Genomic DNA, 15,640 nt, shown 5'->3' on the forward strand with positions numbered 1-15,640 from the left:
ACTGTAGTTATTTTTTAGTACAGTGGATGGCAAGAGAGATCAGTGGTCCCCAACTGCAACTTTGATCCATGCAGGCTGATAGCTGTTCCCTGTAAAGTACTATTAAGGCCAAGAGGGCTATTACCTACAGAAACTAAACATTATTATAAAATATTTATAGAGTAGTAAGCAAAAAAAACCATAAGTAATGTCATGGACCTTTACATTGTTCTGGTAAACTCTGTGATGGAAAAGCTTACCTCTGTATGGAACTTCATGGCTTAATGGTATGACTGCATAATGATTATGATATCTATACATATTTATTTAAAGCATCTAATAAAGACAGTATCTTCCTCCAAACAGAATAATATAGCATGAACAGTCCTAGAGTGTAAGTTTAAACTCTTGACTTGGATAGAAAACTTTACAGCATGAAAAAAACTAACAAGTCATTCCCCTCAAAGCAAAGTCAGAACTATCAAAAAGAAATTGTAAAATAAAAAGGAGCGGTGTGTTAATGGAAATATGGCAAAACTGCATGCAGTTAGTGCAAAATCACCCAGAAGAAGAATCACACAGAAAACGCATACTTAGCTGTCACAGATCAGCATGGGAAAGCAGTTAAATTTACACCATCAACATCATATCCAAGTCCTTCTAATCTTCCTTAATTCAGATTTTTCACAAACTTTCACAGCAATAAACTGAAGCAGACTATAATTGCTAGGGGTCAGCCATGAATATGAGCATTTCCTCAGACAACCACTGTGAAACACACAGAAAAGCCCAAGCCTTCCTCAACTGCCTTTTTTTCCCCCTATGGAGGTATCAGATGCTTGTCAAAAAGAAACATAAGAAAATGAAGTTGAATAAGAAGCATAAACTGAAACAAAAAAAATTTTAATTTCCATTACAGAATCTTCTATTTAGCCCCTTGTTTTTCACACCAATAACTCAGAATCAAGCATTACAGCCCTTGCTAACAACTAGCTTCCACGAATGGAATGAAGGACTGCAGACCTGGAACTTAGTTTTCCACAACAAGGAAGGTGTAGTAAATCCCAAAATACACAGTTAGCATCTCAGAGGGGAAATATTTCTTTTACAAAACAATGCAGCATTTTGATTTATGCTGCACTCCAGAAAAAAAGCACACAAGTTCCACTGAAATCACAACTGCAGCACAACACACGGGAGCCAGGGAGGCACTCAGGCCCTATGCCAGCGAGTTGCTTTAGCAAAAGCCAAAATGCAAGGGCTAAAAAGGCATGAAACAGCTCACTCAGACTAACAAGCACCCAACATTTTACACTTTATGAGTAGATATTTCCCTTCTGGATGGGCAAAACATAGAGAATTGATAATTCAGCATTTGTTGCAAGAAAGATAAACCCTACAAACTATCTGTATTTTTAGTAGCCACAACACAAAGCTGTCACTTAACTTCAAATCTACTTGCTTTGATAAAAATCACTACTACATATGGTAAATTTTAACAAACAGATCTGCATACTGAATTACCTTATTTCAAGATATCATCCAATATTATGGCACACACACCATGCATGTAGTAAACTGGTGCTTCTAATAAGAGAAATCAACCTTTTACCATTGATTTCACTTAGAAGAACCTTCAAGTCTTGGTCTAAATTACTTGTATATGGACAATACTGTTTGCAAGTTAAAAAAAAAAAGTCTTAGTTTAATAGAATTATGGTATTTCCCTATCTATTATTTTAAAAAATTATTTTATAGCTTCTTGATAGTGTTGTCCAGTATACATTTGCACCATGGTTTTGTACAGTTTAATGAAAGAAAACAAATAGAAATCTTGAACATTAGCATTTTAGCTGCTCACAGAAAGACAGAATAAAAATTTGTCTTTACCATACCTCTACCATAAACACACGTATCCTGGTTTATCAACAAAAGTTCTTTCGTCCTTTCTACAGCCCACTACTGCAGCACACCAAACTAAGGATTGACATTAGCAGACACCACACTTCAAACACTGCATTAGTACAGTTATGGGGGTCGGCACCTACCCCCTTATCCTCATCCTCCACATCCTCATGCTGTTCATTTGCGCATGCTTCTGTTGAACTCACCAACCGTAAGGTCTTCAAAAAATCTCGCTCTCTTGGCTAATGAATACAACAGACAGGAGACAGGACAGCAAAAACACAAGACAGACCACAAATGAAAAGAAGAGCATGAAAAGAACATAATGAAGAGAACAAATACCAAGCAAGGGAAGTAATGCTCACAAAGAAAGGAAATGACACCTGAGGAGTGTGTTAGACAATTTCAGGGACATTTGATCCTTGTTATTTGTAAGTTACTCCCTTAAATGCAAAAAAGATATTAAGCATCCAATATTTGTTAAAACAAAAATCAGAAAGGAAAGGAAAGAGCTGAAGAAATAGTGCATTACCCTATTAAGAAAAGAAGTCTCACTAGCCACAAGAAACGAAGAGAACAGATTGCACTCCCCCACAGAATTCACACCGGCATATTTACCAACAGAAATACAACTTGTGTCTTTGGTATCAAGTCACAGATTACAGAAAATATCAAATAAATCTACAGCAGTCAATACACAAGGAGTTAACAAACAGAGAAAATGCATAATTAACAATCTGAAACCATTGTATTATGATCTAAAAGCTTACCAAGGTGTCTCCAGAAAGGACTTCTAGAAGTGAGATTAAGTTATGTCCATCTCTTAGGTCTTCATATAGATCATTCACATGCTTTCGAACCTGCACAGATAAAGGCAAAAAATAAATATGAGATCCCTGTCTTTACCAGAGAATTCACACTCATATTAATGCATATCTTTTAAAATACAGATAGACCTCAGCTATACCTCAGCATTGCTTTTTTTAATTTCTTCACTTCAAGACAAATTTACAAATGCAAATTAATTGTAATAGATGAAATTCACATCTGTCTCTGCACTTGGAGTTTCATCACACTTTATATCACTTCAATGAAAAGAGAAACAGTATTAAGTTCCAGGTAATGAACACACGTAGCAATAAAAAAAATCAGTATCTGACAATTTAAACAATATCAGATGCTCTCCTATTTGGACCTAAATAATGACCACTATGACAACAGTAGCTAGATTCAATGGATTGCAAAAATTTACCCAACAGATATACATTATCAGCAGCATGCAAGTTCACTGCAGTCAGGCTGGAAGTAATACCCTTCCTAATCAAAGCATGCCATCCACCAATAAACAGTATGCATTGTCACCTCAGGTTTCCCAGTATTAAGAGAGCTTTCCCGACAATTCACACATCCACCTTACACACCATACCAAAGAACCATGACATTGGGTTGATCTAGGGAGGGGTTGCAATGACAAGAAAGACAGCTGGAAGATCCACCTTTACTGACAGGCACTACAAACCTGGGAGATGTCTGTCCACAGGCCAACTTCTTGATTCCTACCATTAGCTTAATTACAACTTTATCTGAAATGTCTTAAGCAATTCTAGCCAGCTGCTCTTTGAATGTGACACAAAGGACCTAATTTTTCAGAATCAGAGATTCTTGACTTGCTAGGGCAGAGGTTGAGGGCTTTCCAGCTAGAGTTTAATGTCAGCTCCCTGGTGTTCCTGTTGAACCACCAGATCAGAAACTTCCTAAGCTTAGGATAAAATACAACATCAGAAATTTTCTTCTTCCCAACCTCTGCTAGAGATGAGCTGAACTTCCAATATAAGATCTGTAGGACACACTCTGATTGCCAACATATGTGTGTGATGAGGGCAGCAAGAATCAACTCAGATCTTCAACTTAGTACAACAACTCGGTTTGCTACACTTCTGGGGGAAATTTGAGATTCATTCTGTTTCTTAAAGACTGTCCCCATACCTAAGATTAGCTTCAGAAATGCTTTTTAGTTCAAGTTTCTTATTCCAATCTTACACATGAAATTACCGCGCAATCTGTTTTCACAAACACCATCATCTTAATTGAGAGTAGCATCAGAACATATTTATGCTTGTGCTGAAGACTAGGCAGAACAAGTCATCTAGAAGACTGTTCCATGAGGAGTTGCAACACATCTTTTCCAAAATGCTTACATAGACTCTACATACAGAGCCAAATTACAATACAATACTCTAATACATATACATAAGCTTTACACCCTCACACACATACACAAAATAGTATCATTTTAATTTTAGCTACATTTTTTTAATCCTGCAAGCAATTAACATTAAAAAAAACTAAGAAAAATTTTCTCTAATAATATTAAAGTACTGCTAAGCTGAATAAAGACAAAGAACAGGTGTTTTCCTACTACATCTCTGGTGAAAGCAAAGAAAAGGGAAGCCATATAAATAATTGATATCCCTGATACAAGATTTGATTATGATAAATGCTTGAAAGCTGGGAAGCATAAGAATCTTTAATTTTTAACCCACATGTTATTTTTATATTCAAAGGACTATATCAAACTGAGTGCTAAACTCTTTCTATTAAAAGTAGGCAACTTTTCTTTATGACAAAACCCTGTGAGAGGGCTGCCTGTTCCACCACCCAGGACGTGTCACTTTCCACTTCTCTTTGGAAAGCAGAATTCCCAGCCAAAACAGACCCACAGCACAGGCTGGTGACCAGAGGCACAGGAGGACCTAAGGTTAAGGACAGGGGAATGTGGTGTACATCTCAAAGACACAGCACAGCACAGGTAAAGAACTGTTTGTGCAGCACCAAGTCAACACCCACACTCTTTTCAACATAAAACTCAGGGGATTTGCCCAATGTGCAGGTAGGTATCTGAATTGTGGGGTGAGAAAATACCACTGTTTCTGTTCTGTCTGCTTTTTTTATCCATGAGATGCAAGATAATTTTGTTATCCTGCTATTCTGTCTCTCACAGTACACATTTGTTAACCTTCTGTTTGTTTCTTATGCTCTGAGGTTTCCTAAGTATTACAAAGACAATCATCTTCCCCAGTTTATCTTCCTAGAAATCACAGACACTTCAGAGGTGAACTCACACTGGATATGAAAGAACTGGCACAGGGCTGTCAAAACAGGAAAACCAGCAGTACACCTTATGTACCTGCATTAGTTCTGCCACTAGCTGGCAATTAGAGTGAGGATTAATTATTTAGTACATACTGTGCCAGTCATCCTGGTACAGGGCAACATAATAAGGAATTTCTTCCAATGCTGTGAGCAGCAGATGTGCATCTAAAATGCCATAATTGGGCAACTGATGTGAGCAAGTATGTTCACTCAAAGCATCAGATCACTTCTTCCAAAAGGAGCACCTTGCACTCCTCAAGAGATCCTACACTGACACTTCAGAAAAAGTTTGAAAAATCCCCTTTCTCTAACTATCACTTGGGCAGCTCTTGTCTCCCAACACATATAACAACATCTTTTTCAACCTCCTTCAAAACACATAATACCACAAATATTAGATGCAGATGGAGGTCCCTGGACAGATGTGTGGGATCTACTGAGCCCATAAAATTTCACAACAGTTCTTGTGGCTTTTCAATGAAATCACAGAATTGTCAGCCCAACATTTTACAAGGTCCACACGCAAAGTAGGTTACATGTTGCCTCAGGCAACTTTTTGCAATATACCCATGTGAGTGTGGCAGATTTGATAACTTGGGCATGAGAAGAGATTCTTTAAGGAAGACGTGGGAAACACTGACTGGCTGAGGTGCATTTGACAAAACTTAGACAAGGAAAGCAAAATGGCTTCACCAGTGAAAAGGAGATAGAGTGAATGTAAGGCACTGTTTCAGAAGTGATTCATCTTCTGATCTTCACCTTCTGGCATGTATACTATGATGTTTGTGGTAAGGAAAGCTCCATTCTCCTTGACATAAGGATTAGATATTTTCATATAATCCATATAATGCCTTGGGGAATCTCTGCAGTACCACCAGTAAAAACCAGCTTTTAATACTGTAGCAGTGACAAAGCTTGAATCCTGACCCCAGACCCCAGCATGTCAGACGCTCTAGAGATGATGACCAAGAAGATGGCTGTCACCTCCAAAAGCTTCCACACGGACCCCAACACTGTTCTGCTTCTTCTATAAAGTTCCCTGGCCTGCCAGGCTTGCCCTCCTCCTCAGTGAGCTGGCAGCATGGCACCTGTCACCACTGCCTGCAGTCTGCCACACAGGGAAAGAAGAGCGTGATTCAGCTGCCTGGTCACTACCTAAAGGGCTGGTTTCTGTGCAGGGGCTACACCACTTGGTCTCCCTTCTCCTCCAGAAGGACTAATGCCTGCCTAGCTCCTGCTGGCCAGTCCCCCATGGATGTCTGAACTGAACACCCTTATACAGCTCATGCAGTCCTAGATGCCAATGCTCAGTGAACCAAACTTGCCCATAGTGATCTCTGCTTTTGCCATCAGTCACAGCAGAAAACAAGCCATCCTTCAAGAAAACCTGTTTCTTACAATTTTTATTGATATTATTTCTCTTGATTCTAGAACAAAATCTACAGTTTCACACACTAATGGCAGCTTACAGTTAAATGGTAGAAGGGGAAGGACTGTCACTTCCACTTCTGCAAGCAAAACCAGCTTGGTCTTGACACAGATGGACAGGAGAGGCACAGGTCACTCTCCAACACTGTCATACCTACCTCTTAGCAGAGCCTGCTGCAATAGGACAAGGTGTAAGAGTTTTAAATTAAAAGAGAGTAGATTTAAACCAGGTATAAGGAAGAAATTTTTTACAGTGAGCATGATGGAACATTGTAACAGATTTCCCAGAGAGGTGGATGCCCCATCCCTGGACACATTCAAGATAAGGTTGGATGGGGCTCCAAGCAACCTGATCTAGTTGAAGATGACCCTTCCCATTGCAGGGGGGATTGGACTAGATGACCTGAAGTTCTGTCAGGGGAGGTTTAGGCTGGGTATTAGAAAAAGGTTCTTCACCCAAAGGTGAATCCTACCCCCAGAATCTAGAGTGGAGGATAGTGGTAGGAAGGTGGCTCCCCAGGGAAGGGGTCACAGCACCAAGCCTGACAGAGTTCCAGAAGTGTTTGGACAATACTCTCGGGCACATGGCATGATTCTTGGGGATGGTGTTCTGCAGAACTGGGAGCTGGACTGAATGATCCTTGTAGGTCCTTTCTAATTCAGCTTATTCTGTGATTCTGTGATTTTAAAGGTCCCTTCCAACCCAAACTGTTGTAGGATTCTATGATGATTCTACTAAAACAAAGAAGAATCACACCCTTTTATCTTGATTAGAAGTAAATATGGCAGGAAAATAGGGCTGTGCCCATTTCTGTGTATACAATGGGTGCACACCCAGCAGACACACAGATCCTTCATGTTAGGATGTAGTGTTTTCCAGATCAGCACCTAAAGTGTACAGAGCCCATTCTCAGCTGAAATAGTATGTGAAGAAGCAGAAACAGACATTAATGTGCTGCAGAATCCAGAGTGGAGGCAAAAGAGACAGGAGAGAGAATATAATCAGATCAAGCAGGAACAACTCAAAGCAATGCCCGTGTACTGGAGGCCACCAGGAAATCCCTGAGGCAGGTGAGGTAATCACTGTGGCCTTGGCAAGCTGCATGACTTGGAAACAAGGCAGTTTTGTGCTCACTTATTTGCAAAAATGCCCATTTTGTTTTACAGGGTCAGGAAAGCAGACTACTATAATCAAATATCTGCCTTAAAAACACCAGAAGGCTCCCTTTCCATATTATAATTAAGCTGAACTGATCACTGTGAGAACATGCCAAATTAGACCTTTTCTTATGGTTTCCAGAACAGGCAAAATTAGAATAAAATCTAAACCATACTGATTTGGAATAACTGAAATTCAGTTGTCAAGTCTTCATAAAATCAGTGTTATTACCCAGGAGTTATCAAGAACTCTAGTATTACAGATCTAACAGGCTGTTCAGATCACATTGCCTGGGAAAAGCTTTTTCAAGTACTGCTCTCCTTTTTTCTGGAAGCAAAGTTAATTAAATGCACATCCCAGATGTAAAGCATTACTGATTTTTCAAAGGAAAATGGGAAAAGGCTCAAAAGTTAGAACTGTAAGGGGTGTGTTTAGGGAAAAAAATGGCCAGGCCTTAATTACCACTGAGGTCACAGATAAGTCCAAATGACAGCTGGCACAAGGCCAGCTGTGAGTTTCACAATAAACTTCAAATTCATTCTTTTAGAATCTGAATCAATGCCTGTGGGAGAAAGATCTCTCAGAACGCCCACACACTTCAGTAACAGTAAAACAATTTTCAACAAGATAATAGATAAATAGTTAAGAGCTCCTCTGACTACAGTGTTCCACAGCAAATGCCATCAGCATTCAAAGAGCTGAAAAACTTCTGTGACCATTGTTGAGATCCTGACACCCTGATGAGTTTTCCTAATGTTTCAGCTTCCTAAAAACATACTTAAGCTTGTTTTTAAAGAAAAACTTTTATTAAAAATGATCTTTATGGGGGAAACCATTTTCTGTATGTTTTGAGATCATGCATCTTTTAGTACTTTCATCTTTAGAACTTAAGAAATCACAGAGGCAACTCTAAGTGCATGATAACAAACCTGTGCCATAAGTAAAGAATAAAAAAACCCTCAAAAAACCCCTCTAATACAAAAAAAAATGTATTTGTGTACAAAAATGAAGATTTACTAGCCTGACAAATGCTATGAGAAACACTCTAAAATTCTGAAGAGGCTGTAACAAGAGCCATGAAGCATATAATTGTGAAAATATGAGATTTGTCAAAACATTCCCACGTGACTGATCTGCCAAGGAAGTTGCTTCTTCAAAAATCTTCAAGAGTACTTAGTTTACTCTACAGATGTCTCACAATCCCCCATGTAAGAATGAGTGCTGTTATGAGTAAAAAAAAGTTACCCATTTTATTTAAGGTCGAGCCGGTTGCTGCCGGGGGTGGGGGGTGAGTTCGAACTGTTCTTGTTAGTTTCATGTTGTAATCGCCTGTTAAAAGTCAGTCATTAACTCTCTATTGTTGAGAATTCCCCTTTTTTGATGTCCCCTCCAGTGAAAGGAGGGGACATCGGAGTTGGCATGCAAAAGACCTCGGAGCCAGCATGAACGGGAGAAGCCCCTCACCAAACCTAGCAAAAAACCCCTAAAAACAAGAGCCAACACAAAATTGACGGATCAAAGTGATGTCTAGACGTGAGGAACAGAGTCCAAGGTTAGCTAAAACTCTTTTTACTCCTCATCATAACCTCAAAGATATCGGCTGGACAGAGGACCTCGAACGTCAAGCCGCAAAATTGGAAATCTCCTGATGCTCTCGTGAGGACAGAACCCCCAGCTCTGCCTGCAGACCAGCAGACAAAGCTGCATTTTTTCCTGCTCCTCCTCCTATGTGTCACTCCTGGGAGCAGCAGCTGTCGGTTCTCCCCACCTGAGCTGATCCCTTTTAATGAAGGCATTAAAAAGGAGAAAGATCTCCTGCTCGGTTTATTTCAAGTACGGCTCAAGACACTGCAGACCTCCTCCCCACCAGGTGATGCCCCCAGCACGCTGCAGCGAGGCGCTGAGCTGCGTTCCATGGCCAGCCTGCTGCCACGCCAGGAGAGCCAGAGCTCCGAGCACACCGCACGCACCCACAGCCTCCCTGCTCTCTCATCTCCTGCCTGCCCTAGGGTGACATTAGGATGCTTGTATCCCCATTGGTGTGCTCTGCTCATGCTGGATTTTATGTTCTGTGCCTTCAAGACTGGATCTGAAGAGCAAATGTTTTGTTTTGGTTTCTTATCAGCCGCTCCTCCACAGCTGGCAGGACACACAGACGGGGCAGTACATAGCGCTGCTTTGGCTTTTGGCTTTGCTCTCGCTTCTGTTTTGCTTCTGCTCATTAGTTAGTTTAGCTAAACAGTCCAAATTTCTTCCTGGACTGTTTCTCCTTTCCTGTTTTGGATCTACTCGAACCTGCTCCGGACTGGGACCTGGGAACACAGAGGGTTTGCACCCTGTGGCTGCAGCAGCTGCCCCAGCGCCGGAGGGACTGATAACAGAGCGACCACCCCCAGAGAGACTTTCTGAATTTGTCATCTTTTTCAGAGCGGTGAAACAGTGCTGGCATACGGTATTGTTCATTCTGTGTGCGGGGGGGTGCTGTGCCTGTTAAATAAACAGATTCTTCCCACTCCTCTCCAAGGAATTCTTCCCGAAGTGGTTGGGGGGAGTCATGTGGGTTTGCTTTCTGCAGGCCCCCCTTTTGGAGGCTTTCTCCAAAATTTGCCCTAAACCAGGACACTACCCTAAACCCAAAACTTACTGCTGGGAAAAAACCCAACTCCAAACACACAGCCTGGTCACAATGCTTGTTCTGTACTGAATCCCACACTGCACTTCGCTGGTTCTGTTAAAAGTAAGCAAGCAGACAGGTTTAAGGAGCAGGATTTGATCCCGGTGAGGAGCACTGAGGCTGCGGGCGGTGCTGTTCCCGCAGCTCCGCGCTGGACACGCCGCCCAGCGCAGCCCGCCCCGCTCCCCTGCTCCAGCCAGGGCTGGCGGCGAGCTGGCACACACCCTCGGGCAGGGCTCTTCTGGCCTCCTGCTCGCTCGCCAGCACAGTCTGGCAAATCCAGTGTTAGGCAGAGTGGTTCCAAAACTCATTTTCACTCTTCTTTTTCACTCTTTGCTTTTGACAGTCTAATAATCCACTCTGCAGGAAACAATTCCCGTGGTTCACGGGGAATAAACAGTTCTTTCTGTAATAGTCAGAAGGAATTTTTCTGTTTGAATATGTTTCTGGATATTAATTCTCACAAGTAGCAGATGCAGCTAATGTTACTTAATTCCATAAAATTTCTTTATTAAGGAATTATTAAGGATTAATATTTATTAAGGATTAATAATTATTAAATCCTTTATTAAGGATTTTATTAAGGAACATTTAAACAAGTCTCCTTTACAGAGTGAGTTCAACACCCCCTATCTTTGTTTATAGCAGATATTTTCTAACTGAAGATGCATCCTTGATTGTATCCTTGGATTCATCCTTCACTGTCTCCTCTGGCCAGTGCTTTACACTCTATTATCATGACAACCATAACACTCTTCCTGAGTTCCATCCCTCTAACAGCCTGTCCTTGTATCTCAAAGTTCAAATCAGTCACTTTTTTTCCCCACATTAACCTTCAAATTTCTCCCAGACAACTCAATCATCCATTGCTTTTGCATATTCTATTTTGCCCCTGCCCTCAAATATTCCACGTGTCTCTGGATAACTCTATTAATCATAAAATATTTGTATGGCTTTAAGGTAGAAGTATACTCTGGCTCAATTTAAAAAAAATAATTAATATGGCCATTGCTAAATCTTGCTAAATATCCTTATAATTTTCTTAACTTCCTATATTTTTGTTTGGTGAAATGTCTTCCACTATTTTCCTGATCTCCAAATCAGCAAATGTGCAATCAGAGGTATAATCTTACATATCTATCAAACAGTAGGACATAAACACACACATCAAGGAGTCCTTTTGTGGATTTCAGTAGATGTGTGATATTTGAAACAGCATCATTGTACAGAACTCTAAGGAAGTGTCCTAAATGTCACAAATCCTTTCTGCTTCCTACAGGGGGAAAAAAAGGCTCCATTAACACCAACATTTACAGAATGAGCCAGATTGGAAGGGACCACAGGGGGTCATTTGGTCCAGCCTTCATATTGGGGACACCCAAGAGCACATTCATGGCTCTTAAATATCTCTAGTAAGGCAGACTCCACAATCCGTTCCAGTGCTTGGTCACTCACACAGTAAAAAGTTCTTCCTCATATTCAGGTGGAAGTTCCTGTGCTTCAGTTTCTGCCCATCACCTCTTGTCCTCCTTGGCACCACTGAGAAGAGCCTGGTCCATCTACCTGACACTCATCCTTTACACACTCATACAAACTGATGAGTTCCCGCTCAGTCATCTCTTCTTGAAGCTCAACCAACCCAGCTCCCTCAGCCTTTTCTTGTAAGAGAAATGCTCCAGTCCCTAACTCATCTTTTTTGCCCTCTGTTGGACCTGCTCCAGGAGCTCCATGTCTGTCTGGTGTCCAGTTCTGTGCTCTCCAGTACATCTCCAAACATTCTGATGAAGGGGCTTGAAGGTTCTCTCCAACCAGCATTTATCCAACTACTCAGGATATCCCCCAGCTCCCACTGCAGTTACTTATTATCATTATCACAGCACTACCTTCGCTGCTATTAATCCTTGGCACAGTTTTGATTGTCTGCTTGTAAATTTGCATAGTGGGATCAGCAAATCCACCTCAGTGGAGCCCCTGCAGATTCACAAGCAGAAATACATATTTACTAAACGTAAAATGGATATCTACCCCACAATTCACTGCTACAATTTGAAGTTCTAAAACATCAAGTCACAGAGATGTCCAGCAATTTTTAGAATCTACTACATTGAATTAAGCTTCATTTTGTGGATAGCTCAAAGAGAACATGAGGGGCTGATGCCACATGTGGCATGGCATGTGAGGTTCCATGCCACTCCACTCATACTCCCAGTCAACAACACTTATTGCACAAGTTGGGATTTCAAGGCACAGCATTTCCATCTCTCTTCCCTCTTTTGCAGCACTGTAATTCTTTTAGATTTTTCTTCAAATCAGCACACTTTCTGATGTTTTTGTATATAAGACTACACATATTTATAAATTTCAGAAACAACTAAAACAAAGAAAATGTGACTCACAACCAAGTGGATTTGCTCTCTTGTAACATCTGTTGCCTTTGAAAAATATTTTATTTACAAAAGTATAAATGCAATAAACAATTAACAAGGAATATAAAGCAAACATCACTAAGCTTCACTTTATGTGGCAACCATCTCAAAGAAAGCATTCTCACTGGAACTGTACGATTAAGGCAGATTGAAATCATTAAAGTAATAAAAATATAAGCTTTGCTAAGGAATTTCACAGCCATCAGCTTCAAGGCTCAAAAGCTGAATTATACTTCACCAGAGAAGGGCTGTGCCTTACAAGCTGTCAGGAAATACTAAAAGTGTAAGGTTAAAAAGGACTGAACAGATCACTCAGTCCTGTGTAGTTTGGCTAAAAAACACTAGAGATGCTTCTCTAATTTATTCTTGAAAATCCAAAGGAAGGAAATGCAGAACACAGTACAAGTGCTTCAGTGTGTTTGACTACACTTACTTGGCTTTACAGAGAGGGGCATTTTTCCTCACTAATCTTCAAACTACATCTCCTGTAAAATAAACTGATGTTTTTGTTGTCCCTTCCCCTAAAGTCTGACCTCAGAAATCATGTGTTCACCAGTCTCTGCATAAACACTTTTTACATACTGAGGACACGTTATGTCTCCCTTTAGTCTTCTTAACTTCAGACTAAACAGACTCAAATTATCACAACCTACTCTCGATCTTCCAAGAAAACTTATCTTCTTACTACGTTATTAGAGATGGCTACAAACCTCTTGTCCACACAGAGACACAGAGATCAGAAGTTAGGCAGCCAGGCAGAGTTTCACAGCCAAGTGCCCACAGTTGTGTCTGGGAGAAAGCAGAATTACAGGCTGCCTCCTTGCACCCTAAGCACCATGCAGGCAGGGTGAGGAGCTCGGGTGGTTCCTGGAGCTCCCTGGGCATAAGCCAACACAGCCCAGGGCAAGCAATGAACCCTGTGAGGTTAGTGGCAGGGCAGGAATGACAGCTGTTGCCAACATGACAAAAGGCTGGAGCCAGAGAGAAACAGGTCTACCTTCACCTGCAAAGGTGAAGTCACAGAGCTTGAAACCCCACTTGAAGATGATGCACAGTGAGAGCACCAGGCACTCTCTCTCAGTGGAAGGTCCTTGCTCATGGTGCTGCCTCCCAGAGCCAGATGCTGCTGCTGACAGCACCCATGGCAGCAGCAGCAGCCGATGGCAGTGGCTCTTCCCAGCACCAGCTCTAGCTGCAGTTGCAGCCATTATTAATGGGAATGCCCCAGCAAGCTCTATCAGCTATCCTTTCATTCCAATTTTGTGACAATGATCTGCTAATGAGACTACCTGGCTTTTTACAGCATGTAAACAAGTATAGGCATACCATTTGCTCCACTTCCCCTTTGTCCACCTGCTTTCAAAATCAGATGTTCCACAGTCTCTCCAGTGAGAGAAATCACCCTGCAAGGTCCATACTTCTTCATTCTTTTCTTCTCCTTGGGAGAGAGGTATTATGCTTATTGTAACTGCAGACTTCTAGAAGTGCCCCCTCCTCTGAGTTCTTAATTAGAATGATAAAATGTTACAAATCAGTTAGTTACTAACTGTTGGATAAATAAAGCTGTGTGACAAGAAAACGTCACTTACAAAATATTCCTCAATCCCCTGTTTCTTTATCAGAATTTCACCCTCATCTTATTAAAACATATTTCAGCATTTTATAGAACAAAGAAACCAAAGTAATTCAGACATCTCTACATTGGTCAAAACCATTTATCTTTTTCTATTCCTTGGTAATGTACTTCTAAACAATACTTCTTTTTTCTTCATATTCTGACATAATTACAGGGTCTTTCTCCTATGATCCTCCATGTCACATTAATTCATTCTAGACTTTGTACTTCTCTGATTTTACCCCACAATGCTTTATTAACTCCTTTATACAAACCTTTAGTCCTGCTACCCTTATTTCCACTTCTTGTGCAGTGCCTTTGTATTTCACACACCTTGAAAGCAGCAGTATTTTCTATACAATGTCTCCTATCTGTTCTGCCTGGCTGTAGCCTGCCTTTGTGCCTCTTATACAAACACCTTCAATACTGCCAGATCTCCTGCATTTCTGCCTCTCCCATATTACTCCCCCAGGAGACCCTACCTATTGCTTTCTCCAGTTCATTATCTTGCTTTTACTTCTCACTTCTCTTTTTTGCTTTGAAAAGTGAGCTTGAGATTTACAACCACTTGCTGCCAAATTACCTTCCTTTTTTAAATTTCGAAGCAGCCCCTCCCAGCCAGTCCAGACCTATCTAACAAAGCAGCTTTGATAGCAACTTTCTGAATCTGGCAGGCTGAAGGTCCCTCTGGCTGGCATTTCACTAACAAAACTTGTCCACACCAGAGGCAGCCACTGCAACTCCTGCAGCAGGCAGGGAACAGAACAGCAAGTGTGGTTTGCACCTGCTTGGGGATTAGCTGAGCTGTGCCACAGAAATGCCTCTCTTACAGAGGCTACTGAGGGTTCCTGTGTAGGTTTTCAAATGCAGAATTCCACATTGTCCCTTCTGTCAATTTTGAGGATAAATTATTTTCCCCGTTGCTACGCAGTTCTGTCTTTCCAATGCTAAGTTAGTGACCAAAAGTCCATCATTGATTTCCTTGATCCAGCTCAATGCCTCCAATCAACAGCAGCCACATTTCTTGGGTTTTTTTTCTGGTTTTTCTTCGGCCAGAAGCGTGCCACAGTGTTTCAGGACACCCAGTTCTCATCACCCTTTGTGTTTCCAGCTTGGCCTCACTACTCCTGGCCTGTAGTACGTGCTGGCAAACGTAACTTATCAGGGAAAAATTGTTTAAAGTGTGCAAATGCAATGCTAATAACATTAAACTCAGCTCTAAAACTAACCCTCACCAAAGGAAATACACTCCAAACATGCCTGAAGTAGGTAAAAAATACTAAGGTTGGTGATAAAATATT

General features: G+C 41.1%; 1 protein-coding gene across 7 annotated transcripts in view; it reads right to left on the minus strand.

Moving 5' to 3' along the window:
• The window catches only part of LOC311152026 (dystonin-like), a 255,181-nt gene that overhangs the window by 178,893 nt on the left and 60,648 nt on the right, over positions 1-15,640 (minus strand). For all 7 annotated transcript variants that reach the window (XM_084202770.1, XM_084202771.1, XM_084202769.1 and 4 more), the window contains 2 exons: positions 2,655-2,744; positions 2,091-2,126 (listed from right to left, as the gene is read on the minus strand). In XM_084202770.1, the coding sequence (XP_084058896.1) occupies positions 2,091-2,126; positions 2,655-2,744 (126 nt within the window). The remainder of the gene's footprint in view (positions 1-2,090; positions 2,127-2,654; positions 2,745-15,640) is intronic.

The sequence above is a fragment of the Fringilla coelebs genome, assembly GCF_963513975.1.
Source record: "Fringilla coelebs genome assembly, chromosome: 3".
Taxonomy (NCBI): Eukaryota; Metazoa; Chordata; class Aves; order Passeriformes; family Fringillidae; genus Fringilla; species Fringilla coelebs.